The 16,170-nt window shown below is 43.6% G+C and overlaps 1 protein-coding gene across 1 annotated transcript; it reads right to left on the bottom strand.

Moving 5' to 3' along the window:
• Positions 1-11,061: 11,061 nt before the first annotated feature.
• On the bottom strand, positions 11,062-11,601 carry LOC141022800 (uncharacterized). Its single transcript, XM_073499070.1, has one exon. It carries the CDS (start codon positions 11,599-11,601, stop codon positions 11,062-11,064), a length of 540 nt encoding a protein of 179 aa, XP_073355171.1.
• Between the last annotated feature and the right edge of the window lie 4,569 nt (positions 11,602-16,170).

Below are 16,170 nucleotides of genomic sequence, written 5' to 3' on the forward strand. Positions count from 1 at the left end.
GGTCTATCTTTTATCATATAAGTTTGCCATCTACTTTTATTTTGCATCTTTACTTTTCCAATCTATATCATAAAACAACGAAAAAATATTTATCTTATCATATTATCTCTATCAGATCTCACTTTTGCAAGTGGCCGTGAAGGGATTGACAACCCCTTTATTGTGTTGGTTGCGAGTTCTTGTTTGTTTGTGTAGGTGCGTGGGACTTTTGAGGAGCCTCCTACTGGGTTGATACCTTGGTTCTCAAAAACTGAGGGAAATACTTACGCTACTATTGCTGCATCACCCTTTCCTCTTTAAGGAAAACCAACGCAAGCTCAAGACGTAGCAAGAAGGATTTCTGACGCCGTTGCCGGGGAGGTCTTCGCTCAAGTCAAGTCATACCAAGTACCCATCACAAACTCATCTCCCTCGCATTTACATTATTTACCATTTGCCTCCCGTTTTCCTCTCCCCCACTTCACCTTTGCTGTTTTATTCGCCCTCTCTTTCCCAATCTCCTCTCTCTTTCGCTTGCCTTTTTGTTTGCTTGTGTGTTGGATTGCTTGTCCCCATGGCGCAAGATAATACCAAGTTGTGTGATTTTTCCAATACAAATAATAATGATTTCCTTAGTACTCCGATTGCTCCTCTTAATGATGTTGAGTCTTGTGAAATCAATGCTGCCTTGCTGAATCTTGTTATGAAAGATCAATTCTCCTTCCTTCCTAGTGAAGATGCCGCTACCCATCTAAACAACTTTGTTGATTTGTGTGAGATGCAAAAGAACAAAGATACGGATAATGATATTGTTAAATTGAAGTTATTTCTGTTTTCACTAAGAGATCGTGCTAAAGTTTGGTTTTCGTCTTTGCCTAAGAACTGTATTGATTCATGGAATAAGTGCAAAGATGCTTTTATCTCTAAGTATTTTCCTCCCGCTAAGATCATCTCTCTTAGGAACGATATTATGAATTTTAAACAACTTGATCATGAGCATGTTGCCCAATATTGGGAAAGAATGAAACTGATGATTCGCAATTGTCCTACTCATGGTTTGAATTTATGGATGATCATACAAAATTTTTATGCCGGCTTGAATTTTGCTTCTAGAAATCTTTTAGATTCGGCTGCGGGAGGCACTTTTATGGAAATCACATTAGGAGAAGCTACTAAACTCCTTGATAATATTATGGCTAATTATTCTCAATGGCATACCGAGAGATCTACTAGTAAAAAAGTGCATGCTATAGAAGAAATTAATGTTTTGAGTGGAAAGATGGATGAACTTATGAAATTGTTTGCTACTAAGAGTGTTTCTATTGATCCCAATGATATGCCTTTGTCTACTTTGATTGAGAATAATAATGAATCTATGGATGTTAATTATGTTGGTAGGAATAATTTTGGTAACAATGCTTATAGAGGAAACTTTAATCCTAGACCATTCCCTAGTAATTCCTCTAATAATTATGGAAATTCTTACAACAATTCTTATGGTAATTTTAATAAGATGCCCTCTGATTTTTAGAATAGTGTGAAAGAATTTATGATCTCTCAAAAGAATTTTAATGCCTTGCTTGAAGAAAAATTGCTTAAAGTTGATGATTTGGCTAGGAACATTGATAGACTTTCGCTTGATGTTGATTCTTTGAAACTTAGATCTACTCCTCCTAAGCATGATATCAATGAGTCCCTCAAGGCTATGAGAACTTCCATTGATGAATGCAAAGAAAGAACGGCTAGATTGCGCGCTAAGAAAGATTGCTTTGTAAAGGCGTGTTCCTCTAGTTTCCATAAAAATAATGATGAAGATCTTAAAGTTATTGATGTGTCCCATATTAGATCTTTGTTTTGCAATATGAATCTTGATAATGATGGGACTGGAGATGAGTCAACTTTAGTTAAAAGGCGTCCCAACGATTCGGAGTTTTTAGATCTTGATGCTAAATTTGGTAAAAGTGGGATTGGAGAGGTCAAAACTTTAAATAGCATTGAACCCACTATCTTGGATTTTAAGGATTTTAATTATGATAATTGTTCTTTAGAAGATTGTATTTCCTTGTTGAAATCCGTTGTGAATTCTCCCCATGCTTACAGTCAAAATAAAGCTTTTACCAAACATATTGTTGATGCCTTGATGCAATCTTATGATGAAAAACTTAATTTGGAAGTTTCTATACCTAGAAAACTTTATGATGAGTGGGAACCTACTATAAATATTAAAATTAAAGATCATGAGTGTTATGCTTTGTGTGATTTGGGTGCTAGTGTTTCCACGATTCCAAAAACTTTATGTGATATTCTAGGTTTCGATGATCTTGATGATTGCTCTTTAAATTTGCACCTTGTGGATTCCACCATTAAAAAGCCTATGGGAAGGATCAATGATGTTCTTATTGTTTCAAATAGGAATTTGGTGCCCGTAGATTTTATCGTTCTTGATATAGATTGCAATCTTTCATGTCCTATTATTCTTGGTAGACCTTTCCTTAGAACGATTGGTGCAATTATTGATATGAAGGAAGGGAATATTAGATTTCAATTTCCATCAAGGAAAGGCATGGAGCACTTTCCAAGAAAGAAATTAAATTACCTTATGAATCCATCATGCGAGCTACTTATGAATTGAGTGCCAAGGATGGCACTACTTAGATCTATCCTCGCTTTTATGCCTAGCTAGGGGCGTTAAACGATAGCGCTAGTTGGGAGGCAACCCAATTTTCTTTGTGTTTTTTGTTTTTGTTTATGTTTAATAATAAATTTATCATCTACTTTCTGTTTACATGTGTTTTCATGTTTTAATTACGGTTTGTGCCAAGTAGAACCTATAGGATAACCTATGGTGATAGTTAATTTGATTCTGCTGAAAAACAGAAATTTTGCGCGCACAAGAATTTTTTTAGTAAATCACAGAAAAGTGCTTTTGCGTTGATTCTTTTTGCTGTAGATCAATAGACAAATTTCCTAGGACTTCCTATTTTGGTAGAATTTTTTGAGTTCCAGAAGTTTGCGTTAGTTACAGATTACTACAGACTGTTCTGTTTTTGACAGATTCTGTTTTTTGTGTGTTGTTTGCTTATTTTGATGCATCTATGGCTAGTAAAATAGTTTATAAAACATAGAGAAGTTGGAATACAGTAGGTTTAACACCAATATAAATAAAGAATGAGTTCATTACAGTACCTTGAAGTGGTGTTTTGTTTTCTTTCGCTAACGGAGCTTACGAGATTTCTGTTGAGTTTTGTGTTGTGAAGTTTTCAAGTTTTGGGTAAAGATTTGATGGACTATGGAATAAGGAGTGGCAAGAGCCTAAGCTTGGGGATTCCCATGGCACCCCAAGATATTCAAGAATAGCCAAGAGCCTAAGCTTGGGGATGCCCCGGGAAGGCATCCCCTCTTTCGTCTTCGTTTATCGGTAACTTTACTTGGAGCTATATTTTTATTCGCCACATGATATGTGTTTTGCTTGGAGCGTCTTGTATGGAATTAGTCTTTGCTTTTTATATCACCACAATCATCCTTGCTGTACACACCTTTTGGGAGAAACCCACTTGATTGGAATTTATTAGAATACTCTATGTGCTTCACTTATATCTTTTGAGCTAGATAGTTTTTGCTCTAGTGCTTCACTTATATTTTTTAGAGCACGGCGGTGGCTTAATTTTGAAGAAATTATCGATCTCTCATGCTTCACTTATATTATTTTGAGATTCTCTTAGAACAGCATGGTATTTTCTATGGTTATAAAATTGGTCCTAGAATGGTGGGCATCCAAGTTGGGTATAATAAAAACTATCATAGAGAGTGAATTGGATGCTATGATCAATTTGATGCTTGATAATTGTTTTGAGATATAAAGGTAGTAATGCTAGAGTCATGCTAGTTGGGTAATTATGAAATTAAGAAATACTTGTGTTGAAGTTGGCAAGTCCCGTAGCATGCACGTATGGTAAAAGTTGTGTGACAAATTTGTTGCATGGGCTGCTCTTTTGATTGTCTTCCTTATGAGTGGCAGTCGGGGACGAGCGATGGTATTTTCCTACCAATCTATCCCTCTAGGGGCATGCGTAGTAGTACTTTGCTTTGAGGGCTAAGTAAATTTTTGCAATAAGTATATGAGTTCTTTATGACTAATGTGAGTCCATGGATATACGCACACTCACCTTTCCTCTTTGCTAGCCTCTATTATGCCGCGCAACTTTCGCCGGTATCTTGCACCCATTATTTACCTTCCTCAAGACAGCCACCATACCTACCTATTATGGCATTTTCATAGCCATTCCGAGATATATTGCCATGCAACTTTCCACCGTTCCGTTTATTATGACACGCTCCATCATTGTCATATTGCTCTTGGCATGATCATGTAGTTGACATCGTATTCGTGGCAAGGCCACCTTCATAATTTTTCATACATGTCACTCTTGATTCATTGCATATGCCGGTACACCGCCGGAGGCATTCATATAGAGTCATATTTTGTTCTAAGTGTTGAGTTGAAATTCTTGAGTTGTAAATCAATAAAAGTGTGATGATCTTCATTATTAGAGCATTGTCCCAAGTGAGGGAAGGATGATGAAGACTATGTTTCCCCCACAAGTCGGGATGAGACTTCGGACTTTATAAAAATAAAAGAGGCCAAAGAAGCCCACAAAAGGAAAAAAAGAAAGAAAAAAAAGAAAAGAAAAAATCAGAGAAAAAGAGAGAAGGGGCAATGCTACTATCTCTTTTCCACACTTGTGCTTCAAAGTAGCACGATGATCTCCATGATAGAGAGTCTCCTATGTTGTCACTTTCATATACTAGTGGGAATTTTTCATTATAGAACTTGGCTTGTATATTCCAATGACGGGCTTCCTCAAAATGCCCTAGGTCTTCGTGAGCAAGCGAGTTGGATGCACACCCACTTAGTTTCTATTGTTGAGCTTTCATACATTTATAGCTCTAGTGCATCCGTTGCATGGCAATCCCTACTCACTCACATTGATATCTATTGATGGGCATCTCCATAGCCCGTTGATACGCCTAGTTGATGTGAGACTATCTTCTCCCTTTTGCCTTCACAACCACCACCATATACCACCATAGTGCTATGTCCATGGCTTGCGCTCATGTATTGCGTAAGAGTTGAAAAAAGCTGAAGCGCGTTAAAAAGTATGAACCAATTGCTCGGCTCGTCATCGGGGTTGTGCATGATGGGAGTATTTTGTGTAATGAAAATGAAGCATGGCCTAACTATATGATTTTGTAGGGATAAGCTTTCTTTGGCTATGCTATTTTGATAAGACATGATTATTTGCGAGTATGCTTCGAAGTATTATTGTTTTTATGTTTTATAAGCTTTATTTTGAATCATTTGGATCTGAACATTCATGCCACAATAAAGAAAATTACATTGAGAATTATGCTAGGTAGCATTCCACATCAAAAATTCTGTTTTTTATCATTTACCTACTCGAGGACAAGCAGGAATTAAGCTTGGGGATGCTTGATACGTCTCCAACGTATCTATAATTTTTGATTGTTCCATGCTATTATATTACCCGTTTTGGATGTTTATGGGCTTTACTTTACACTTTTATGTCATTTTTGGGACTAACCTACTAACCGGAGGCCCAGCCCGTATTGCTGTTTTTTGCCTATTTCAGTGTTTCGAAGAAAAGGAATATCAAACGGAGTCCAAACAGAATGAAACCTTTGGGAGCGTGATTTTTGGAACGAACGTGATCCAGAGGACTTGGAGTGCAAGTCAAGAAGCAATCGAGGCGGCCACGAGGGTGGAGGCCCCCCTACTGGACGTGCCCCCCTATCTCGTGGGCCCCTCGGGCGTCCACCGACCTACTTCTTCCTCCTATATATACCCATGTACCCCGAAAACATCAGAGGCGACCACTAAAAACTATTTCCACCACCGTAACCTTCTGTATCCGCGAGATCCCATCTTGGAGCCTTCACCGGCGCTCCGTCGGAGGGGGAATCGACCACGGAGGGCTTCTACATCAACACCATAGCCTCTCCGATGAGTTGTGAGTAGTTTACCACAGACCTTCGGGTCCATAGTTATTAGCTAGATGGCTTCTTCTCTCTCTTTGAATCTCAATACAAAGTTCTCCTCGGTCTTCTTGGAGATCTATTCGATGTAACTCTTTTTGCGGTGTGTTTGTCGAGATCCAATGAATTGTGGGTTTATGATCAAGTTTATCTATGAGAAATATTTGAATCTCCTCTGAATTCTTTTATGTGTGATTAAGTTATCTTTGCAAGTCTCTTCGAATTATCAGTTTGGTTTGGCCTACTAGATTGATCTTTCTTGCAATGGGAGATGTGCTTAGCTTTGGGTTCAATCTTGCGGTGTCCTTTCCCAGTGATAGCAGGGGCAGCAAGGCACGTATTGTATTGTTGCCATCGAGGATAAAAAGATGGGGTTTATATCATATTGCATGAGTTTATCCCTGTACATCATGTCATCTTTCTTAATGCGTTACTCTATTCTTTATGAACTTAATACTCTAGATGCATGCTGGATAGCAGTCGATGTGTGGAGTAATAGTAGTAGATGCAGGTAGGAGTCGGTCTACTTGTTAGGGACGTGATGCCTATATACATGATCATGCCTAGATAATCTCATAATTATTCGCTTTTCTATCAATTGCTCGACAGTAATTTGTTCACCCACCGTAATACTTATGCTATCTTGAGAGAAGCCACTAGTGAAAGCTATGGCCCCCGGGTCTATCTCTTATCATATAAGTTTGCCATCTACTTTTATTTGCATCTTTACTTTTCTTATCTATATCATAAAATACCATAAATATATTTATCTTATCATATTATCTCTATCAGATCTCACTTTCGCAAGTGGTCGTGAAGGGATTGACAACCCCTTTATTGCGTTGGTTGCGAGTTCTTGTTTGTTTGTGTAGGTGCGTGGGACTTTTGAGGAGCCTCCTACTTGATTGATACCTTGGTTCTCAAAAACTGAGGGAAATACTTACGCTACTATTGCTGCATCACCCTTTCCTCTTCAAGGAAAACCAACGCAAGCTCAAGACGTAGCAATAGGTGAAGTAGCAAAAGTAGGGTCATATTTCATTCTAGCATTCAAAGATTTTTCTTTCAGCTTAGCTAATAATTTCTTAAGATCATTCCTATCATTGCACGCAAGAAAGTCTCTAGCAGTTTCTTCATCCATAACATAGCCCTCAGGCACAATAGGAAATTCATATCTAGGGGGAGAATCTTCATAATCACTTTTATCAATATTATAAGTTTCAATAATTTCATTCTCTAGCCCTAGCAAGTTGTTCATCAAGAAATTCACCTAGTGGCACAGTAGTATCATACGAGCAGTGGTGAGGGCTGTCCGGGCACGTGCAAGCTCCCGAGCTAACTCGTAGTTCAGGAGATAACTAGCAGTGATATAGCGAGAAAGGTGGCTAGTGGGACGATCGCACGTCGGATTAATCAAAGGAAAGCGGATACACCCATTCTCGTGCAGAGATGGGTAGTAGAAGAAACCTGGGTGGGTGTGCATGCGAACCTCGTTGTATCGCAAGTCTACAAGAGCCTCGATAGCAGCAAACTGAACCGCCTGCGATGGCGTAGAAGCAAGACCACCTTAGAAGAACGGGTGTAAGCGCCGGAAGGGGAACTGTGGTGTAGAGTGACCTCAACATAATACTCATACAATGCACCAGCTAGATGCTCCCGATACACCTGATACTCTAGATCAGCACCCTCTGGGTAGAGTCATCGCCACACGTTCTGAAGCAAGTGCTGCGATATGTACGGAGCTTGCTCAGGATGGTACAAGATCGGTACTGGAGCCATCTACACTCACAAACCATACGGTTAGTAATAACACCAGATAAACATGCATGCCATGCAACAACCAGTTTCTATGGCTACCGGCACTCAAACGAAGCTATCTACCGTTTCACTAACGCACTAATGGTCTAGCGTGCCCTACAATCAGCGCGGATCTGATACCAAGCGTTGTGGCACCCCGGCTCAGAGCGACCGGTTTACCTTGCATTGCCAGCCCAGAGATCAAGTCTCCTGGCAATACACAACCACATGGTACAGAAACAACCACTTTATTGATGCTAGCGGATTACATAAGTCTGATATACATCAAGATACGATGCCAAGCCGTGCTGTACTTTAGAGCGGTCCCCAAGGCTTGATGTAGTCGGGACCAAAATGCGGAGGTGAAGAGAGATCCCCTGTCGGAGGTGATAGTCTTAGGTACTCCATGCAGACTGACGATTCTGGACACATACAGCTGTGCGAGTTGGTTTGCACGGTATGTGGTCCGGATAGGAAGGAAATGTGCCACCTTGGTTAAGGTGTCCACTATGACCCATATTGTGTCATTTCCTCGATGAGACCTTGGTAATCCGGTGATGAAATCCATGCAGATATTGTCCCATTTCCATTGGTAGACTGATAGAGGTTGGAGGAGTCCGGTGGGTTTTTGGTGTTCCGCCTTTACCCTGTTGCATATATCGCAACAAGCCACAAAGTATGTGATGTCTTTCTTCATTCCATCCCACCAGAATACCTGACGAAGGTCTTCATACATATTGGTACCCCTGGGTGAATTGAGTATGGGGCTTCGTGTGCTTCTGCCAATATCTTCTTTTTCAGACTTTCTTGATTGGGTACGCAAAGTCTTCCTCGGAACCTTAGCAAACCTCGTTGATCCTTAGAGAAATCCGGTGCATGCCCTTGGTGCATCTTCTGGACATATATGTTCAATCGTTTGTCATCTGCCTAAGCACCTCGGATTTCTTCTTCGAAAGTAGGGGTAACTTCCAATATGTTGTCAAGACGGCCATCGGTGATCACCAAATTGAGCTGAGTGATTTCTTCATAAAGCTCAGGGGGCAAGGAATCCATTAGAGCATTAAGGTTGGCTGGTTTGCGGCTGAGGGCGTCAGCCACCACATTAGCTTTGCCCTGGTGGTAATTTATTCCGAGGTCGTAGTCCTTAACCAACTCGAGCCATCTTCGCTGTCGAAGAATCAAATCGGGCTGAGTGAATATGTACTTGAGACTCTTGTGGTCGGTAAATATCTAGCACTTCTTTCCAATCAGATAGTGTCTCCAGATCTTGAAAGCGTGCACCACTGCGGCCAATTCCAAATCATGAGTAGGATAGTTTTCTTCGTGTTGCCGCAGTTGTCGGGATGCATAAGACACAACTTTGCCATCTTGCATGAGTACACATCCAAGCCCTTTTCTGGATGCGTCACAGTAGATATCAAAACTGCGGTAGATGTCTGGAAGAGTTAATATTGGTGCCGATGTCACCCTGATTTTTAACTCACTGAAACTCCGTTCGCAGTCCTCAGTCCATTCAAACTTCTTGTCCTTCTTAAGGAGCTCAGTCATTGGCTTGGCGATCTTGGAGAATCCTTCAATAAAACGGCGAGAATATCCGGCTAGTCCAAGGAAACTCCGGATTTCTGAGGCTGTTGTGGGTGCGGACCAATCAAGTACATCCTTCACCTTGCTTGGATCCACTGAGATTCCTTCTGCCGAGAGGACATGCCCGAGAAATCCCACTTGCTGGAGCTAAAACTCACATTTGCTGAATTTGGCATAAAGTTGATGGTCGCGAAGTCTTTGCAAAACTGCTTGGAGATGCTCCTTATGTTCATCTTTGCTCTTGGAGTAAATGAGTATGTCGTCAATGAACACCACCACAAATTTGTCCAAGAAATCCATAAACACCTTGTTCATCATATGCATGAAGAAGGCGGGTGCATTGGTGAGGCCGAAGGACATAACGGTATACTCATAAAGACCGTATCGAGTGGTGAACGCGGTCTTAGGAATATCTTCCTTCTTTATTTTGAGCTGATGATATCCGGTCCTCAAATCAATTTTGGAGAATACTTTGGCCTCGCTGAGTTGATCAAACAGATCGTCAATTCTTGGTAGTGGATACTTGTTCTCGATGGTGACGTCATTCAGCTGTCGGTAGTCTACGCACATTCGTAGACCACCATCCTTTTTGTCGACGAAGATCGCTGGTGATCCCCATGGTGAAGAGCTTGGATGGATGTATCCTTTCTGCAGCATCTCATCCAGTTGTTTCTTCAATTCCACCAATTCTGATGAAGGCATCCAATAGTATTTCTTGTGTATCAGGGTGGTTCCAGGCACCAAGTCAATTGCAAACTCCAATTCTCGGTCTGGTGGCATGCCTGGTAATTCTTCAAAAAATACATCTGGATACTCACTGACCACTGGAATTAATTCCACCTCCTCTGCCACAGCTGTGAAAACCATATCTTTCGTTGGTATGCGCTTGCGGGCATAAAAACTTGTGGTGCGACCTTCCATATTTTTCAGGGAAACTTCTCTGGTCGCACAACTGATGTATACTTGGTATTGGGTTAGCCAATTCATGCCTAGAATAACATCCAATTTGTTGGAGTAGATGATTATCAAGGATGTTGGAAACTTGACGCCCTTGATATCAATTTCCAAGTTATGGCAGACGAGATTGCTTCTAAGTAGGGATCCCGGGGATTGTACTAGCATGTGTTTTCCCAAAATAGAGCAAGGAAAATTGTTTTGGGAAGCAAAACTCCGCGAGATAAAAGAGTGGGAAGCCCCAGAGTCGAATAAAATTAAGGCGGGTATGTCGTTAACAAGAAACATACCAATGACGATTTCCGGGTCCTCTTGGGCTTCGTCTGCGGAGATATGATGAATTTGCCCCTGGATCACATCTGGGGCGGAATACGGCTCCATGTAGTTGACTTGCGGATGGAATGGAGCTGCTTGTTTCTTGTTCTTGGGACACTGTCTGGCGTAGTGTCCGGTTTGACCACAGCTGAAACATGAACTGTTGCGCTGACAATCTTCGCGCACCGGGCTGGTCACGACATTCTTGACTTGGGTGGTAGTCTTGTTGACATTCTGCTGCCAGTTGGGTTTGTACTCAACTTGAGTCTGTTGCCAAGTACGAGCCTTCTGCACTGGTTGCATATCCTTCTTCGGCTCGAATTTGCGCTTGTGGTCGTTAACAGCTAGCTTGTTGTCGTGGAGGAGTTTGTGTTCCCTTTATGTGATGAGAGCCTTGTTCACCAGAGTCAGGAAGTCCGGAAAATCAAACATGCTGAGAGTGCACCTGAGATGCTGATTCAGTCCTCCAATAAACCTGTCGATCTTCCATTCTTCTGTCGCCACATCGTGGAGAGAATAGCGGGCCAAGTGGTTGAATTTATTTAGATACTCGTTGACTGTCATGCTGCCTTGAGTGAGGGAGAGGAATTCGCGCTGCTTGATTTTCATAATTCTGGTGGGAATATGATACTTGCGGAAATGGTCCTTGAATTTTTTCCAAGTAATTTCCTCGTCCGCGGGCCATATTGCCTTAGCATTATCCCACCATATTGCGGCAGCTCCTTCGAGATAATGCGTTGCGAAGGGAACCTTGTCTCCATCTACAGTGTGAGCAATCTCCAATTTCCTCTCAATAGTCCTTAGCCAGTCGTCGACGTCCAATGGATCAATAACTTGGCTGAAGCTGGGAGGCTTGTTTCGCTGAAAATTCGACAGCTTGGAGTGATGGCCATTCTGGTTTCCATTCTGCCCAACCATAACTTGCACACTTTTCAATATTTCCAGCAGATCGTTGCTCCTTCTTTCTTCAAACATTCGCAGGATTTGCTCAGTGGACGGCGGATTTGGCAGTGGAGACGGAGGTGGCTGGTATGGCTCAGCGGAATGTCCTGCCTGTCTTGCAGAGTGACGGACAGGGACATCCTCACAAGCTTGACTGTTGCTGCCTCCCCGCGTCATCCTATTATTATTTTCCCAATAATAGCAACCATGATGAGAAAATTCCAAAATGGGAGGAAAGCCAATGACAAATCCCATAAGAAAACAACGAATGAAAACCAAAGCGAATAAAAAGTCTCAACATAATTATACATAGACTTAACATGAAAGTACACATCACAACGGTTCTACTACACTCATACATGAAACTAAGCATCATGACACGTGCGAGTATACCCATACATAATACCCATGACGGAAGCAATACTCTAACGGTCTACTGCTCGGACTGCGCTGCTGCGGGCTCCTCTCCTGAGCCGGACCCATATCCTGAACTGATAGTAGAGACCTCCGGGTTAAGAGAGACGCGACGGCACTGCCTCGAGGGCTCTCCCTCAGGGGCAGGCACGGGATGGGATCTAAGCATAGGAGCAGAAGGAGTAGCGACAAGGGAAGCCCACGCAGCAGGGGCACTGCGAGGGGTCACCGTCAGAGGGTTAATGGCACCCTGAGATGTCACCGGTGGAACAGAGACTGGAGGAACTGAAGAAGTATAGATGACAGTGGGAAGAGGGTTCCTCATACGAGCAGCGGCGAGGGCTGTCCGGGCGCGTGAAAGCTCCCGAGCTAACTCGTAGTTCAGGAGATAACTAGCAGTGATATAGCGAGAAAGGTGGCTAGTGGGACGATCGCATGCCGGATTAATCAAAGGAAAGTGTATACGCCCATTCTCGTGCAGAGATGGGTAGTAGAAGAAACCTGGGTGGGTGTGCATGCGAACCTCGTTGTATCACAAGTCTATAAGAGCCTCGATAGCAGCAAACTGAACCGCCTGAGATGGCGTAGAAGCAAGACCACCCTTAGAAGAACGAGTGTAAGCGCCGAAAGGGGAACTGTGGTGTAGAGTGACCTCAGCATAATACTCATACAATGCACCGGCTAGATGCTCCCGATACACCTGATACTCTGGATCAGCACCCTCTCGGTAGAGTCATCGCCACACGTTCTGAAGTAGGTGCGGTGATATATACGGAGCTGGCTCAGGATGGTACAAGATCGGTACTGGAGGCATCTACACTCACAAACCATACGGTTAGTAATAACAACAGATAAACATGCATGCGATGCAACAACCAGTTTCTATGGCTACTAGCACTCAAACGAAGCTATCTACCTTTTCACTAACACACTAACGGTCTAGCATGCCCTACAATCAGCGTGGCTCTGATACCAAGCGTTGTGGCACCTCAGCTCAGAGCGACTGGTTAACCTTCCATTGCCAGCCCAGAGATCAAGTCTTCTGGCAATACACAACAACATGGTACAGAAACAACCGCTTTATTGATGCTAGTGGATTACATAAGTCTGATATTACATCGAGATATGAGGCCAAGCGGCACACACGGTGCTGCTAGACAGTATGTACATTATTTAGTGAACATGGCTGGGGCCTCGATAACACAAACTACGTGGCAGCGAAAGAACGACGAAGTGGAAACTCCATAGCACAGGGACACCGACGTGGACACGGCCTAGACACGAGATGCGCTCCGGTGCGAACCGACTTGCCTGAAAGCTGGCATAACACGCCAGGTCAATACATTGAATGTACTTGCAAGCTCACAACAAACATAAGCATGATGACAGACAATATCATGACAATTAATCATATTAATGCAATGCAAGAACTACTACAGATGCAATGCAAACGATACGTGCACCGAGTCTCACGGACTCGCTTACCAGACGGTTACCTCGTAACCCAAACGGTGACCTTACCGGGGTCACAACTGAAACCAACAACTCATGAACAACTCCCGAGTTCATGAATCGCTCGGACAATATTGCATCACAACAATCATTTAGTTTGCAAGATTAATTTTAAAAGTTGATCCATGGTGTGACTTAGTCACAAGTTATGCCCATAACCAAGGACGCGGCTATCGATAGATTAAATACACTCTACAGAGGTAGCCCACTTTACCCAAACTACGGAACCCTAGCCTCGCACTCCCATTCGGGTGGACCAAAGCATTCCGACGAAACCCTCCCTTTGTTGTGGCACTCTCCCGGCCACTCCAACCCACTCCCTCTCAGGGCTAGGTCTTGGGTGGCCCCGTGTCTACCAAAGACACCAACGGCCACCGTCGTGGCAAAACGGTCCCAAACAGGAACAAGGTACCATAAAAACAAAAATGAGCACACAAGGTTATGTCTGCTTACCGAGCCAGGGTATGCACGCCCATAACCTTCCCTCGCGGGAGGCACCGGTGAGATGCACAACAAAGGACCGAATCAAGACCTTCCCACAAGGTAAATGTGGTCGCACAGAATAAAAACCCGATTCAGTGGCACCTTATGTGATCAACATCATATTCAAGTTGAACTTAATCAAGTTTAACTTTGGCAAAAACTTTTTATAAAATAACCATGATACTATGCCGTAACCATGCAACTAATCGACATGCAAAGCAAACAACTTCTAAACATGGATCAAACTTAACAACATAATAATCTTGCAATACTCAGGATCAAAACTACTCTGGCTATAACTCATTTTTAATATCAAACAATATTTTTATTAGTTCATTCATTTAAATGAAAATCTCACTTAATAAAAGAACTATCATTAGTTTCCATAGCAATATAACTAGTGCAACTTCATACTCTACTTAACCAAACAAGCTCATGCATTCAAACCGTAACTAAAACAAGCATATCAAGCATGATAAACTAACTAACAATTAACCAAATTTAATTATCAAATTTAAATGCAAATAAGAACTCATATTCAAGTAGAAAATCATAGATATTGAAATAACACCATCCAAATGCTGGTGTGTCTTGCCTTAGTGTAGAGGAGGATCACACCCCTCTTGGTTTGCTTCAAGACAAGCTTCTTCTTCTGAAAAGAATTTAAAACCACAAAAACAATTATCAAAACCCATTCTGAAAATTACCAGAAATTCTAGAAAGCAAGGAAAATCCACCTTTTGGTGTGCTGCTAGAGCTTTCTGAAACAAAGACAATGCAAAAAGAATCAATTCATTTGGACTTGTGGTTTAGAAATGGTGGTTGGTCAAAGTTTAGTCAAATTTCTAAATTAATTTGATTTAAACAGAAATCCTGGGGGGGGGGGGTGACGTCGAAGGCGTAAAGCGGGAGTGCGCCTCCACTCGTACCGCTTCGGGCGCGAGTGGTGAAGCTAACACTGGGCCCCGCCCGTCAGGAGAGAGAGAGGGGGATCAAGATCAGAGAGTGGCGGCGCTTCGCCGGAGCTCACGCCGGCGACGAGGGGGTTTGGGGCGAGGCTATAGGGATAGGATTGAAGCTGGGCTCGGGGCGCACCTGCCCGTACCCGTGGCTTGGCTTGGGGTGGCCGGAGCTGCTTGCGGTCAAGCTCGCAAGCCTCGGTGGCAGACGGGTTTCGCCGGAGTGGTTGAAGACGACGGCTAGGGGCGGCTCCGAGGGCTCAAAGGAATCCAGGTAGCACCAACAGACTACCAACGCCCCGCCCGAGCAGCTGCTTGAGCTCGAGAGGCACCGGAGAGCGGTGGCCCTGCTGCGGGGGTCGCCGGAGTTCTCTGGTCGGGGCAACGGCCAGAGGCCTGCCCGACCGAGCTGTGTCCCGTCTATGTGTTCGTGGAGGTGGCATGGAGTGGTGTGTGGCTAGGAACGGAGGATGGGGGCGATATAAATAGCCGGAGCAAGGGGGGAAACGTGGCGCCGCCGGAGCTCTCTAGACATGCGGCGAACGATGACGAAAAGCTCCAGAGCGAGGGGGCAAGCACGCAGCGTCAACGCAGCAGCTGCCCACGCTCGCGGACGAGCACAGGAGGCGGTGGGAGAAGCGAACAAGTGCACGCGCGCACTGTGGCTTTTGGCCGCGACGTGCCCGTGCTTGCTGCGGCGTCTCCGGCGTTGGCGAGCGCCAGGGAGAGGTCAAGGGCGATGGGTCGGGGTCGGTGGCGTGGCGCAGCAGGCGTCGGCGAGCACTACAACGAGCATGCGATGAACAGAGAGGAAAAATCCACCTTTTGGTGTGCTGCTAGAGCTTTCTGAAACAAAGACAATGCAAAAAGAATCAATTCATTTGGACTTGTGGTTTAGAAATGGTGGTTGGTCAAAGTTTAGTCAAAGTTTAGTCAAATTTCTGAATTAATTTGAATTAAACAGAAATCCTGGCGGGGGGGGGGGGGGTGGTGACGTCGAAGGCGTAAAGCGGGAGTGCGCCTCCACTCGTACCGCTTCGGGCGCGAGTGGTGAGGCTGACACTAGGCCCCGCCCGTCAGGAGAGAGAGAGGGGGATTGAGATCAGAGAGGGGCGGCGCTTCGCCGAAGCTCACACCGGCAACGAGGGGGTTTCGGGCTAGGCTAGAGGGATAGGAT

This window comes from Aegilops tauschii, chromosome 5 (genome assembly GCF_002575655.3).
Source record: "Aegilops tauschii subsp. strangulata cultivar AL8/78 chromosome 5, Aet v6.0, whole genome shotgun sequence".
Taxonomy (NCBI): Eukaryota; Viridiplantae; Streptophyta; class Magnoliopsida; order Poales; family Poaceae; genus Aegilops; species Aegilops tauschii.